General features: G+C 37.2%; 1 protein-coding gene across 1 annotated transcript; it reads left to right on the top strand.

The window, feature by feature from the left end:
• The first annotated feature begins 2267 nt into the window (after positions 1-2267).
• LOC108707764 (matrix metalloproteinase-18) lies at positions 2268-9717 on the top strand. The gene is made up of 9 exons (XM_018245743.2): positions 2268-2548; positions 2866-3014; positions 3107-3232; positions 3480-3641; positions 4796-4913; positions 5009-5142; positions 7848-8007; positions 9199-9302; positions 9617-9717. The coding sequence occupies exons 1-9, from the start codon at positions 2268-2270 to the stop codon at positions 9715-9717; spliced, it is 1335 nt and encodes a 444-aa protein (XP_018101232.2).
• The last annotated feature ends 6414 nt before the right edge of the window (positions 9718-16131 follow it).

Here is a 16131-nt window from a genome sequence, read left to right as displayed (position 1 = left end):
CTGCTCTGTATTGGAGGGACAGAAGTCTGCAGGGATTTGAGGGACATTTTAGCTTAGGTAGCTTTGCTGGCTAGTAATCTACTGTTCTCTTTAAACAACTGCCATACGTTGACCTTGTAGGCATTGTTTGCCCAGTTTTTTTGGACGCAGCCACTGAAGCACAGTTGCCAGAAAAAATATGCCATATAAATGCTGAAAATAGTAATTTTTCGCCATACGTTGACCTTGTAGACATTGTTTGCCCAGTTTTTTTGGTTGCAGCCACTGAAGCACAGTTGCCAGAAAAAATATGCCATATAAATGCTGAAAATAGTCATTTTTTGCCATACGTTGACCTTGTAGGCATTGTTTGCCCAGTTTTTTTGGTCGCAGCCACTGAAGCACAGTTGCCAGAAAAAATATGCCATATAAATGCTGAAAATAGTCATTTTTTGCCATATACGTTGAGTCAACGTATGGCAAAAAATGACTATTTTCAGCATTTATATGGCATATTTTTTCTGGCCTCTGTGCTTCAGTGGCTGCGGCCAAAAAAACTGGGCAAACAATGCCTACAAGGTCAACGTATACACTACTACAGCGGTGGATACGGATTACGTAAAATATATGAATGCTGCTTGAAAAAAAGTAACTCAAGTGGTTTTTCTAGAGACGATAATATTATCAATATTTAGACAAAATGTGAACAAGCTCACACAGCTCGATGGCGGGTTGAAGAAAACACTGTGCAAATAATGCCTACAAGGCCAACGTATACACTACTACAGCGGTGGATACGGATTACGTAAAATATATGAATGCTGCTTGAAAAAAGTGACTCCGGTGTTTTTTCTGGAGACGGTAATATTATGGATATTTAGACAGAATGGGAACAAGGTCACACAGCTCGATGGCGGGTTGAAGAAAACAGTGTGCAAATAATGCCTACAAGGCCAACGTATACACTACTACAGCGGTGGATACGGATTACGTAAAATATATGAATGCTGCTTGAAAAAAGTGACTCCGGTGTTTTTTCTGGAGACGGTAATATTATGGATATTTAGACAGAATGGGAACAAGGTCACACAGCTCGATGGCGGGTTGAAGAAAACAGTGTGCAAATAATGCCTACAAGGCCAACGTATACACTACTACAGCGGTGGATACGGATTACGTAAAATATATTATGGCTGCTTGAAAAAAGTGACTCCGGTGTTTTTTCTGGAGACGGTAATATTATGGATATTTAGACAGAATGTGAACAAGGTCACACAGCTCGATGGCGGGTTGAAGAAAACAGTGTGCAAATAATGCCTACAAGGCCAACGTATACACTACTACAGCGGTGGATACGGATTACGTAAAATATATTATGGCTGCTTGAAAAAAGTGACTCCGGTGTTTTTTCTGGAGACGGTAATATTATGGATATTTAGACAGAATGTGAACAAGGTCACACAGCTCGATGGCGGGTTGAAGAAAACAGTGTGCAAATAATGCCTACAGGGCAAATAATGCCTAAAAGGTCAACTTATACACTACTACAGCGGTAGTAAAATAAAAAAAAGTAAAATAAAAAAAAAAGAATATTAAAAAAAAAAATTAAAGTTGGTGCTGCTGAACTACTAGGAGCAGCAGATTAGCACACCAGTCCCACTCCCCAACACTGCTAGACTAATAGCACTGGGCTCTTATAGTAGTAGTAGTAGTAGTAGTAGTAAAACAACAAAAAAATAAATAAAAGCAGTCCTTACAAGGACTACTGTTATTGCAGCAGTCAGCAGATGAGATCAGAAGCAGGACAGCTGCCCACTGCAGCTACATACAGAGCACTGCAGTAGAAGGTAGATTACTAGCCAGCAAAGCTACCTAAGCTTAAATGTCCCTCAAACCCCTGCAGACTTCTGTCCCTCCAATAACAGAGCAGTATCAAAACGATTACTAGCCAGCAAACTTTCAACTGTCCCTGAAATCACTAACAGGCAGCAGCTCTCTCCCTACACTATCTCTTCAGCACACACAGGCAGAGTGAAAAAACGCTGCAGGGCTTCGGTTTTTATAGGGAAGGGGAGTGGTCCAGGGGAGAGCTTCCTGATTGGCTGCCATGTACCTGCTGGTCTGGGGTGAGAGGGCAAAAAAAAGCGCCAACAATGGCGAACCCAAAATGGCGAACGTCGCGCGACGTTCGCGAACTTCCGGCGAGCGCGAACACCCGATGTTCGCGCGAACAAGTTCGCCGGCGAACAGTTCGCGACATCTCTAATCTTTATGGTTTCAGCAACACAATGTTAAATGCAAGCCTTTCTTTTACACCTTTAAAGGAGTACTTGAATAAATTTTACAAACTTGAGAAAGATGGGATCAACAAGTCAAGAAGAATGAGCAGTGGTGGATTTGTGGATAAAATTAGTCAGATGCAAGAGTTTTTTGGATTGGAGGTCACTGGAAGACTTGATGAAGAAACCACAAAATTGATGAAACAATCTCGCTGTGGTGTTCCTGAGGTCGGCAGTTTCAGTAGCTTTGCAGGAAACCCTGTTTGGAAGAAAAAAGACCTGACGTTCAGGTAATATACTCATATGCATGTTGGGTTCCTTGAACAGCACAAATGTTATTGCAATACAGAACTACTGTAAATACTATTTCTTAATTGATACCGAGTATGAGTGATTTTATATTGTTTACATGCTTCATAATTATACAGTTAGTTTTTTAGCTTTAAACCTTAAAAAAACATTCTTTGCTTATGTAAGTTAAAGTATAATTTCATGAGCAGTAGGTATGTTTAGTAAAACAAAATTTGCCGGTTCAATGGCAGGTTGGGGTACCAGGTAGAAGTTTTAAAAAGAAACATTTGAGAAAACTTTGCTTCTTTAACCACAGAATTCAGAACTATACCCCAGACATGACCAGAGATGAGGTGGACTGGGCCATTCAGAAGGCTTTCAAGGTCTGGAGTGATGTCACCCCTCTTACCTTTACCAGAATCTATGACAGCGTCTCTGATATCGAGATCTTGTTTGCATCTAGAGGTACCTGACTCATCATATTTATTAATTGTTTATCATATTGTACAGTGCAGTCTTTTCAAATATCAATATTTCTCAATAATATTTCCATACAGATCATAATGATTTTCTCCCTTTCGATGGTCCATCTGGTGTCCTGGCACATGCATTTGCTCCTGGAGATAACATTGGGGGGGACACACATTTTGATGAAGATGAGAAATGGACAAGTGGATCAGCTGGTGGGTTTTTATACATTCCCTCAAACTGCCATATAGATACAACTAAATTATCTAAAATAAAGTACCTATAAGGCTTAATCAATGTAAGAATATGTTCCTTCATTATGAATGCCAATTCCCAGATGTAGTACTAAGATTATCATTTAACCTAGTGTACCATATAAGATGATCGATAATTGTTATTATACAAGATATTCATTCTGATCCTGCTGGACACTGATCACTTTCTTCCTATATTTTTCTCAAGGTGTTAATTTGTTCCTTGTGGCTGTTCATGAGTTTGGTCATTCACTTGGGCTGGACCATTCTAAAGACCATAATGCCCTGATGTACCCCATCTACAGTTACCTCAATCCCAATACATTCCAGCTTCCTCAGGATGACCTTAATGGAATCCACGCACTGTATGGTAAGGAAATACAATATTTCATTATTTGTGAAACTTGACAAAATACAATTTTTGTAGATGTGATTTTTTAAGGATGGACTTGTATTCAACAGTCCTGTAAGCATTTGTTGCCTAAAATGCATGTTGAAAATCCAAAGTAAATCACTTACGAGACATAAAGCTGTATGTAACATTTTCAAATACTTTTTAGTGGCTGTATACACCAAAATACATTCTTGCCTAGTTAACAAAACTGTTTGATACTTTTAGGGGCCCATTTACGTAGCTCAAGTGAAGGAATAGAATAAAAAAAACTTCGAATTTCGAATGTTTTTTTTGGCTACTTCGACCATCGAATTGGCTACTTCGACCTTTGACTATGACTTCGAATCGAACGATTTGAACTAAAAATCGTTCGAATATTCGACCATTCAATAGTCGAAGTACTGTCTCTTTAAAAAAAAAACTTCGACCCCCTACTTCGCCACCTAAAACCTACCGAGGTGCAATGTTAGCCTACAGGGAAGGTCCCCATAGGCTTTCCTTTTGGTCGAAGAAAAATTGTTCGATCGATGGATTAAAATCCTTCGAATCAAACGATTCGAAGGATTTAATCGTTCGATCGAATGATTTTTCGTTCGAACGTTCGATCGAACTATTTGCGGTAAATCCTTCAACTTCGATATTCGAAGTCGAAGGATTTACATTCGGCAGTCGAATATCGAGGGTTACTTAACCCTCGATATTCGACCCTATGTAAATCTGCCCCTTAGAGTTGTGTAATATTTCTACCCCCTGCATGTAAGTCTGTAAGTCTGCTGACTTTTAGCGACTTTTAGTCAGCGGGTATCTGTTACTTTTATTTTAAAAGTCAGAACTTCCAGGACAGAGAATAAAACGGACACAACGTACAATAGCAAGTTCATCTTAAAAATATTGGAAATATGTATTGGAACTCAACTGAAAATCACAAAATTGTGTTAGGCAAACTTTATTTATGGGATTTACATCCTCAACACTTTCCTTTTTTAGGTAAATCAGTTTCACTTCTGCTAAAAAGCAGTGTCCCCTAGTGTTGAATATGCCTACCCATAATTCTTCCATTCTTTTTGGATCCAATTACATATAATTAGTAAATTGCTTTGCTAATTGTTTTTTTTTTTTTTGATTGACAGGGCCAAAAGAAAAGCCAGCTGTGCCAACAAAAGCAAGCATCCCAACCCACTGTCAGGAAAACATATCTTTTGATGCGGTCACAACACTGCGTGGGGACATGCTGTTCTTTAAAAACAGGTAAATGCAATTTTCCTAGTTCTGAACATTTGTTTTTCTAAAATTTATGCCAACAAAAATAATAATAATTCTAAATGTCTTCCATTTTAATTTAGATCCTTTTGGCGCAAGTTAGCTGGTAAGTCAGAAGTTGAACACCAAGAGATCAGGTCATTATGGCCTTCTCTTCCAACTGACATTGATGCAGCCTATGAATATCAGAAAAAGGATCGGGTTCTTCTCTTTAAAGGTTAATATTTAAACATTTTACAATTACCTGTAAATGTTTCCACTGATTTTTGATCAACCTTTTTATAAGCCATGGATTAGGGATAAATATGCCAACGCTACTGCATACATAAGGTTACTGGTTAAATTAAGGAACATTTTGGCCTGGAACATAGTATTTGTATCTGGATAGAGAACTGGCTAAAAGAGAGACTACAAAGAGTGGTGGTAAATGGAACATTTTCTAATTGGACCAGTGTTGTTAGTGGAGTACCGCAGGGCTCTGTACTTGGCCCTTTGCTTTTCAACTTGTTTATTAATTGAAAGTACTGTTTATAGTTTTGCTGATGACACGTAGGGGGTTATTTACTAAAATCTGAATTAATCTTGTTTTTTTATTAAACAAAGCTCAGCCAAACACCCATCCATTATTTTGCCTTATTTAGCATTAAAATAACTTGAATAAATTGGATCAGGGAAAAACGCGATAAAATCTAGAGAAAACCTGAATTGTCTGCTTTTTCTGACTTTTCTACTGAATCACTAGATTTTTTGGGGTTATTAGTTAAAAACCTGGAATTTTTCCGATTATCGGGCTAAACCCAGCACAAACGGAGAAAGCTTCAAATTGGGATAGTGACATCTGCCATTGACTTAAACATGACTTCGACAGGTTTGACATGGCAGATTTTAAGATTCTGTCTTTTTGCAGCATCAATCAATCTTGAGAATTTTCAGTTTATTTTTTCAATGAAATATTTGAGTTTTTGGCCCAAAAAGAGCAAGCAGAAAAATTTGTAAAAAAATTTGTAAAATTTGTAAATAACAACTTTAAATTGTGCAGAACTATTAGGGGCCGATTCACTAACTACGAGTGAAGGATTTGAAGTAAAAAAACTTCGAATTTTGAAGTGTTTTTTGGGCTACTTCGACCATCCAATGGGCTACTACGACCTTCGACTACGACTTCGAATCGAAGGAATCAAACTAAAAATCATTAGACTATTCGACCATTCGATAGTCGAAGTACTGTCTCTTTAAGAAAAAACTTTGACTCCCTAGTTCGCCATCTAAAAGCTACCAAACTCAATATTAGCCTATGGCGAGGTCCCCATAGGCTTTCCTAAGTTTTTTTGATCGAAGGATATTCCTTCGATCATTGGATTTAAATCCTTCGAATCGTTCGATTCGAAGGATTTTATCGTTCGACCAAATGAATAATCCTTCGATCGTTCGATCGCACTATTTGCGCTAAAATCATTCGACTTCGATATTCAAAGTCGAAGGAGTTTAATTCCCAGTCGAATATCGAGGGTTAATTAACCCTCGATATTTGACCCTTTGTGAATCGGCCCCTTAGTGTCATGCAGGATGCTGCCACTTTGCAGAGTAATTTGACTAAATTGGAAAACTGGGCAGCAATCTGGAAATGAGGTTCAATGTTGATAAATACAAGGTTATGCACTTTGGAAGAAATAATATAAATACAAGTTATACACTAAGGGGGTTGTTTACTAAAACTCACATTTTTCCTCAATCTGATTTATTCAAGTTATTTTAATGATAAAAAAGGCAAAATCATGCATGAGATTTTGGTCGAGCTTTGTTGAATAAAAAAATTAGATTAATTTGGACTTTAGTAAAAAAAACCTAAATGGCAGCGTGTTGGGGTTTCCTTAATTGAGAAGGATCTTTGGATTTTTGTAGATAGCAAGCGGTCTAATTCCCAGATTTAACTATGTAACTATGTAAGTAGTAACAGAATTAATATGGCCATGGTCCAGTAACCAATATGGACCAGTCACATTTTTCATTATGTTGCAAAATGAACAATAAAAAATAGGAAAATAACTATTGATTGATTTCTATGAATTTCTGACCAAATAACTCCCCTTCATATTCTTATAGTCCAATATTTCCATGCAGCTACCATTAAGACTGCAGACTATTTAGTGGAAAGAACAGGCATGGAACAAGACAGATTAATATGAAGGGAAGGTCGATGTACTAATCTTCAAACCTAAACTGAAAGAAATCTTGAAAAAAATTGTTTATTTCATTATGATGTTTTTTTTCTCGACCACTACATATTTATGAAAAACATGAATCAGAAGAACATGAAATGTGGAAAAAACACACGATTGGTCTGGAAATCATGTTGTTACATTCAATTTTAAATATTCCACTTTTTAAAAAAAAAAGGTCAAATTATATTATAAGTTGACTGTTAAAAATACATCTCCAGTTAATTTCAAAGAAGCTTGCCAGGTTTTCACTGATACATTTTTCACTGAAATTTTCGAAAAAATATTTTGATCAAAAGAATGTGAGTTTTAAAAACTTTAATAAGAACATTTTTGAATTCACCATATTTTTCAAAAATTTTTTTCGAATAGCAGCAAAAAAAAAAATGCAAACGTTTTTCAGTGTATTAGGTACAATACATAAAATATTTTGCAGAACTTCCAGCATTTGTAATCATGGATTTGGGTGGGGGATTTTTGTGGACGTCTTCCATTTATCAATTTTTATTAACCCAAGACTGCTAAAGCAGGCTATAACTTTTGGTAGGAACCCATTTGCAAGCAATGTGGTTATAACTGTTCTGCAACTTTGAACAGTGGGACAGTGATGTATTAGTATACTGTATGTTATATAATAATTTGAAAAAATGTTTTATGATTTTAATATCTTAATTTTTAAAACGTATTCTTCTGTTTTATAAAGGGACAAAATACTGGGTGCTAAGAGGCTATACAATTGAGGATGGTTTCCCTAAAAGCATCTACACACTTGGGTTCCCCAAAACTGTAAATAAAATTGATGCAGCCGTTCACAATGAAGAAACAGGGAGAACATACTTCTTTGTTAATGGTCGATATTGGAGGTAAGAACATGTGGGTGGCATATGCAGTTATTAATATTGTAAGATATTGAATAATTTCATTGACATTAATGCAGACACAGGGGTCTCAGCTTGAGTATGCAGTGAGGTTTTGGGATCTAATCCTTAAGAAGGATATTAATGAGCTGGAGAGAGTAGAGAGACGTGAAATTAAACTGGTATAAGGAATGGAAGAATTCAACTATAAGGAAAGACTGTCAAAGTTGGAGTTGTTTTCTATAGAGAAAGGTGTTTATACAAGTACATTAGATGACATTATAGAGCGATAGTTGGAGAAATTTTTACAAATAGAACATTTTTCAAGATAAGGGCAGTGAGTTTGGGGAATGCCCTGATGGATGATTTTGTGATTGAAGATTCAATTAATGCCTTTAAGAGGGGCTTGGATAACCTCTTGTATAAGCCCAATGTCCAGGGATATAGTAGTCAAACTCTATCAAGGGTCAGACCCAAAGACAAAATCTGCCAAAGTAATTAATAATTCCTTAAAGGAATTTTGTCATGGTGTCATTTTTATTCCTCAATTACACTGTTTACACTGCAAATAATTCACTCTACCATGTAAAATGTCATTCCTAATCCAACAAGTGTATTTTTTAATTTAATTTATTAATGTGTAGGCGGCAATCTCAGGTCATTTTGCCTGGTCATGTGCTTTCAGAATGAGCCAGTGCTGCACTATGGAACTGCTTTCTGACAGGCTGTTGTTTCTCCTACTCAATGTAACTAAAGGAGTCACAGTGGGACCTGGATTTTTACTATTGAGTGTTGTTTTTATATGTACCAGGGAGCTGTTATTTTGTATTAGGGAGCTGTTATCTGGTTACCTTCCCCTTGTTCTGATGATGGGCTGCCTCGAGGTGTGGGAAAGGGAGGGGGTGATATCACTCCAACTTGCAGTACAGCAGTAAAGAGTGACTGAAGTTTATCAGAGCACAAGCCACATAACTGGGGGCACCTGGGAAATTGACAATATATCTAGCCCTATGTCAGATTTCAAAATTAAAAATAAAAAAAATCAATTTTGAAAAAACGGATTTCGGTGTTGAAGCAGCACTATTAACTGATGCATTTTTTAAAAAAATATGTTTTCCCATGACAGTATTCCTTTAAGAAAGACCAAAATCCACTGGAAAGGCAAACCTCCTTATGCTTTTTTCTATCCTTTTCCAGTTATAATGAAGAAAAATCAAAAATGGATAAAGACTCTGTTCAGAGAATCAGTAATGGTTTCCCGGGTATTGGAAACAAGGTGGAGGCAGCCTTTCGATCAAATGGTGAGTCCAGCTGTTCTCAGTGATACCTATAACCATATCTTATTTCACCTTAGCGTAGAACAGATTATATATTCTTCCTGTCAAAGTTTGTGTGTGTTTTAATTTGTACAGTAATTAATTACATTATGTTCATCGGAACAACCAGGTGATATATTGATAATAGGCAAATATAATCACGTATACACGTATGTATTTCAAACTGCATTATAGATAGACTTTTAACATTTTATATGGTCAGTTGAGTAAAATTATGAATAAATGCAGTATACTGGGATCTGTAATTGACATAATTGATATTTATACTTCCATTTTAGGAATGCTCTATTTGTTCAGTGGGAATCAGCAGTATGAATTCAGCACACTAAAAAAGAAGGTCACTCGTCTGCTAAAGTATTCCAGTTGGTTGAACTGCTAATCCAGACACAGCAGCTCTGATACAAGCCATCTAATGTACCTTAATTATTTTTTTTACATCTAATTTAATTTTTAATTTATGGAAGAATATATATTTTTGTTGTTTTGTATGTTAATTTATTTTATTTATGAATTGTATTACATATTTCACATTAAACATATTCATTGTTCAAGTGTACATTTGAGTTGTTCTCATGTTTCTTTGTTTCTCCTTTGTGATTATATATATATATATATATATATATATATATAGTGAATAAAGTACCCCCTCTTGTAAAATATAAGGATATTATAAGTTACCGAGGAGTTTCATGACCATATAAAAACATGAGGCCGAAGGCCGAGTGTTTTTATACAGGTCATGGAACTCCGAGGTAACTTCTAATATCCTCATATTTTGCAACTGGGGGTACTTTATTTATTATAATACACAAATTTCAGTGAGTCATGTGACAGAAATTATATCAGAACTCACCGTTTATAACTGATGACATCAGAACTCACCGTTTATAAGGATATAATTTACAAGATATTCATGGCTTTTGTGTATTATATATATATAATACACAAAAGCCATGAATATCGGAGTTCCATGACCTGTATAAAAACACTCGGCCTTCGGCCTCGTGTTTTTATATGGTCATGAAACTCCTCGGTAACTTATAATATCCTTATAATTTACAAGAGGGGGTACTTTATTCACTATATATATATAGATCTCAAAAGAGATACCGGCACTCACCATATTTCAACTAAATCCTGGGTGCTTCCCAATAAATAAAATAGCCAAAAGTACTGGAGGCACTCATGGGCATATTAGTATGTGAATTTATTGTAGCTTCAAATAATCCCCAAATTAAAATTTTTCGGTTCTCCGGATGGCAGCTCAAGGAGAACCAAAACGCGATGATGTAGGCCAGTGCTGTCCAATTTATATGATACAGAGGGCCGGAATTTTTCTAATCTAAATGGTGGAGGGCCAATAATGGAAGCCAGTGTTAGCCACTCCCTGTTTTAGACCACACCCACTTTAAACCACACCCATGTTACCGCAAGACCATGTCCACATTAATAGCACACCAAAAAAACAGATGGTTGGTGCTCACTGCAGGGATCAGGGCTAGAACTAGGGGTAGGCAGAGTAGGCGGCTGTCTAGGGCGCCATCATTGAGGAGCGCACTTTTAATGGGGGTTTTTTTTCTTTTTTTTCAAGCGTTTATTTAATAATTTGTTTCAGTAATCATGGTCACTCAGTCAGGTGGAATCCATATGTTTGCTGTTGCTGCTGGGCTGGGCGCTGGCACAGGTACATAAATACTTTGTGGCACTATGATGTGATCAGATTTATTTTTGGCTGCTGCTGGCACAGGTAAAGATTGGGGGCAATATGATGGCTGCTGGAGGGCTGTATGATGGATGGCTGCTTAGCTTGCTGGTAAAGGTACGGAGGGGCAGTATAATGGATGGCTACTGGCACAGGTACAGGGGGGGCTGTATGATGGATGGCTGCAGAGCTTGCTGGTACAGGTACAGGGGGCAGTAATATAAATAAAAAAGTGTTGTACATGTTCTTGCTCTCTTTATTTAAAAACCAACATGGTAAGGAGGTAAATAGTAATGCAGGACAGGGGGGCACTGAGTGAAGCTCTTGCCTAGGGTGCCAAACTACCTTGGCCTGGCACCAGCAGGGATGCCACTCAAATGTGAAATAAAAAATATATCATTATAATACAGTGAAACCTCCATTTTACATGTCCTTTTTACATGTAATGTTTGGATTAACTTTTAGTATTTTATTTAATGGCTAATTCCAACCAACTTTTCAATTGGTCTTCATTATTTATTGTTTTTGAATGATTTTCCTTCCTCTTCTACATCTTTTCAGCTTTTAAATGGGGGTTATTGACCGCTTCTAAAAACAAATGCTTTGTAAAGCTATTTACTCTTGCTACTTTTTAATGACTAATTTGTGTATATAGACCCTCTTCTATTCATATTTCAGTCTCTTGTTCAAATCAGTGCATGGTTGCTAGGGGAATTTAGACCTTAGCAACCAGACTGCTGAAATTGCAACTGGAGAGCTGATGAATAAAAAGCTAAATAACTCAAAAACCACAAATAATAAAAAATGAAAACCAATTGCAAATTGTCTCAGAATATCCCTCTCTACATCATACTAACAGTTAACTGATAGGTGAACAACCCCTTTAGGGGGGCCCAGTTGTAAATTTCTGTACCGGGGCCCTTAGGGGTCTAGTTACGCCACTGATGGCAAACACAGGGTGCAAAGAACAGGCAAAGTATGACAAACACACAGGGAGCATAAGGAAGGCAGAACAGAGCAGGAGACAGGGAAACCTATGAGGACCAGTCTAATATGTACTACATACAGTGCTGGTGCCCCATTAGCATTTTGTATAAAGTGTGAACAGGTGAACAATGTGGGCAGTTTCAGTCTGGGTCTCAGGTGTGAACAGTACAGGACTTTAGTATATAAACAATAGAGGTGTCACAAGTGTGAACAATACAGGGGGATCACAGGTGTGACCAATACAGGGGATTACAGTGTGAATTTGAGGTTTAAACGATGCAGGGGCCAATTAATCTCTGTAGTGATACCTTTTTTAATTTTACAAATGGTAAACAGACACAACACGCAGACTGATGTGGAGGGCCACATAAAGTGGAGCTACAAAAAAGAAGACCAGCAACACCGGAACTTTTGTTAAAAAAAATACTATATTTATGTGAGCATATACAGCCAATTTTACAGCCAGTTTACATATATGTATATATATATATATATATATATATATATACAGTTCATATATACCAGGATTTGTACGAAGTGGAGATTGTATTTGATATGTCATCCCAAAACTAAGATAGATTGATTCCTTCTCCTGACAAATGTCCTGATTTGGGACTGAAACGTTAAATAAAATCTCCTTTTTGCGTTTTGAACAAATCCTGAGTGTGCCAGTTTATACTTTTTTGCTTTATACACTTATTACTAAGCATCCAGGTTACAGGACTCTGTGGAGTTCTTTCCACTAAATAGTCTGCAGTCTTAATGGTAGCTGCACGAAAATATTGGACTATGAGATCTATACTTTAATCTTAAAGGGAGTTAATTGATCAGTAATTTATAGAAATCAATCAATAGTTATTTTCCTATTTTTTATTTTTCATTTTGCAACATAATGAAAAATCTGACTGGCCCATATTGGTTACTGGACCATGGCCATATTAATCCTGTTACTACTTAAATAGTTACTGTAATGACCACGTTGTCAGGAACCTTGGTCGGTCTCTGTACCTTGCGGATTCACAAGAGAACCTTGTGGGTTCCGGTGTTCACCGACGCCCTTTTGGGGCCCCGTTGTTTTGTACACATTTTTTAAAATGTGTTCATAATCAGTGGTAGGATGATCTAAGCAAGTGCTGAATTATAGGGATTATTTTCGGGTTATGTGAGTATTCTGCCTCCAGTAAATTGTGGTAGAAATTGGATTGTGAGTAGCTTACTCACAAGAACACAGCCTTTAGATAAGCTTTAATTCCTTGACCTTCATTGAAGAAGTGATCCAAGAAATTGTAATCCAAAAAAATTATCCTTGAGGTAAAAACACAATACAGAAGGCACATAAGCCTGTGCCGTATTTTCATACTTTTTTCCAATATGTGGGTGAGAGAAGTGAGACCCATTCAGTAAAAAAGTAAGGCATCCCCTACATCGAAAACAACCCATCTTATTAGTCTTGATCCACGAATGTGGCTAGACAGTCTACAGTAAAAAGTATTTATAGAGCCCCAATATATGTATGTATGTATGTATGTATATTTCTATAGCGCTACTTATGTTTGCTGCACTGCACAATCAGTGGAGTAACTAGATACTACTGGGCCCCACAGCAAATTAATTTTAGGGCCTCCAACATTTCCAGAGGTTGTCCTGTTTTACCAATATACTGTATATTGACATTTCTCATTAATTAGGGCCTCATAGGCCCCCTATACCTCCTGGGCCCCCCTGCAGCCGCAGGGTCTGCTTCCTCCTTAGTTACGCCCCTGTGCACAATAAATGGTGCTTACAATGAACATACAGAATTACATACAAAGACGTCAAATAACCCATACAAGAGGTTAATGGAGCCCTGCACAACAGAGCTTGTCATCTTAAAGGTATATGAGACATACGTGTGGGGATGGGCAAGAATGGGAGTTTTCAAGGAGAGAGATGTGGCATTGTGCATTGCATTTAACCCCAAGAAGTGCACACTTAAGCTACAATATGCTACATGAGGGTAAGCTTGAGCCCCCCCTGCATTGCCGGTACTTGCGGCTGATCAGTCCACAAACTGGAATGTCAAATTGGAAGCAAGTATTGAAAAATATCAGCAGGAATTAATTGCTTTTAAGCAAACGAAGGTTATTAAAGTGGACCAGGATTACAGAGATTGCAGGGTTCATGGGTGGTTGAGGTAAAAATGATACTGACAGGTGGGCTAAGCAGAGAACATATATGATAAATTTAACTACAATAGATAGTTCTGGGGAATCCCCTTCTTCTCAAGAGAATACCCCCAGTGGGGTTCAAACACATTTTTTAGAAAACACCAAAAAAAAGGAAACATATCAGGAAGGGGGCTGCAAGCCACTGGGGCAGACCTCAGAGGAAATTGAACATGTAATTTTAATTTAAGTAAACATGCAGTGTGGGACTGGCCCACCAGGATACCAGGAAAAGTTCCGGTGGGCTCAGGTGTCAGTGGGCCCTCATGCTGCTGAACATTTGGCCTATTTCATGGTCTTTCCCTATTTCTATGAGAACAAAGAGGCTAAATAGAGGGATAAATAGAGTATAGTATATAAAGAAAAGAGACTAGGAGAATAGAGGTTGAGTGAGGAAAGGAAGAAAAATATTACAATAGTATAATAGTAGAAGAGAGGGCCCCTGGTCTAAAATTAATTGGTGGGCCCCTGGTCAAAGGTTTTTGGGTGGGCCCCTGGTGTCCCAGTCCAATACTGTAAACATGTATTAACACAGGGGGAAGTCTCTCTACTGAACAAGGGCTTGTATTTTGACCCAGTCACTAAAACTGATGAATTTGATCTGGTATCGATTTCAACGAAAACTTAAATTGAGGGATTACTATAAAGACAAGCCTGGCGATCAAGTTGAGAGTTTTCATCCTAAGAGCAATTTTGAACCTCCTAGTACTGTGACTTCTATTAAAAATTATTGTGGTATTGTACAACGTGATAGTAGAAAATTCTGACCAAGGGGGCTAAATTCCAACCTAATTTAAAAAAAAAAAAAGCGAGAGGGAAGCTATACAGTTCCTGAAGGTAGATAGGGAATTGATTATTCGCCCCTTTGTTCAATAGTTTTGTTGGACCGGTATTTTTACCGGAAGGAACTATTGGGACAATTGTCTGACAGGCAGGTGTATGTTAAATTAAAGGAGGACCTGACTGACAGGTTTAAAAAGGAAGTTGACGTACTATCAAATAAAGTCTTCATGGCTGGATGGATTAGTGAAAAATGTTGTCAGTGTCTTTCTACGGACTTTCCCAGATGTCCAATCATTTCTATGCTCCCAAAAGTCCACAAATCCATCACATTAACACCTGGTGAGCCAATTATACCTGCACGTGGGTCTCTTTTTTATAATATAGCTTGGTATTGGGATGCGTTTCTACAACCATTCTGCTCCAATATACCTGCCTACATAGCATGCTTCAGATTCTTAGAGAACTGGGTCCACTCCCCAATGATACCATTTTTGCTACGCTTGATATGTCAAGCTTGTATGCCATCAAACCCCTGAAAGAGCGAGTGCCTGCTTATGAGATGGCATTAACTGTAGGTCACGATGGGGACCCACCCACTGAATTTTTATGCTCTCTTCTAGAGATCGTGTTGACACATAATTATTTTCGCTTTGAAACCGACAGGCACGCAAATGGGGTCCAACGTGGCCCTTTTCTATGCTAATTTATTTATGAATTTTTCTGAGACGAAATATATTTTTCCTCTATACTCTGATCAACTGTTTTTGTATAAAATATACATTGATGATGTGTTTTGGATTTGGACGGGGGACCGCATTGGACTATTATCGTTTGTTGCCTGTCTAAATTCTCTTTCTACTCCTGTAATTGACTTCTGATAGAGACTCAGTACATTATATATCATTATTTACATCATCTATATACAGTATGATAGATGATCAAGAAAGAAGATAACAAACCAAATGTGTATTTAAGCAATGAATATATTTAGTACAAAATATTTTATACATAAAGTTATATTAAATAAATTAACATAAAGACAACAAAAATAGATATTCTTAAATAAAAGATATTCTTAAATAAATAATAAATTAAATCACAGGTAAAAAAAAAAAAA

This window comes from Xenopus laevis, chromosome 2L (assembly GCF_017654675.1).
Source record: "Xenopus laevis strain J_2021 chromosome 2L, Xenopus_laevis_v10.1, whole genome shotgun sequence".
Classification (NCBI taxonomy): domain Eukaryota; kingdom Metazoa; phylum Chordata; class Amphibia; order Anura; family Pipidae; genus Xenopus; species Xenopus laevis.
The sequence above is the reverse complement of the archived record's forward strand: the minus strand, read 5'-3'. Positions and strand labels throughout refer to the sequence as shown.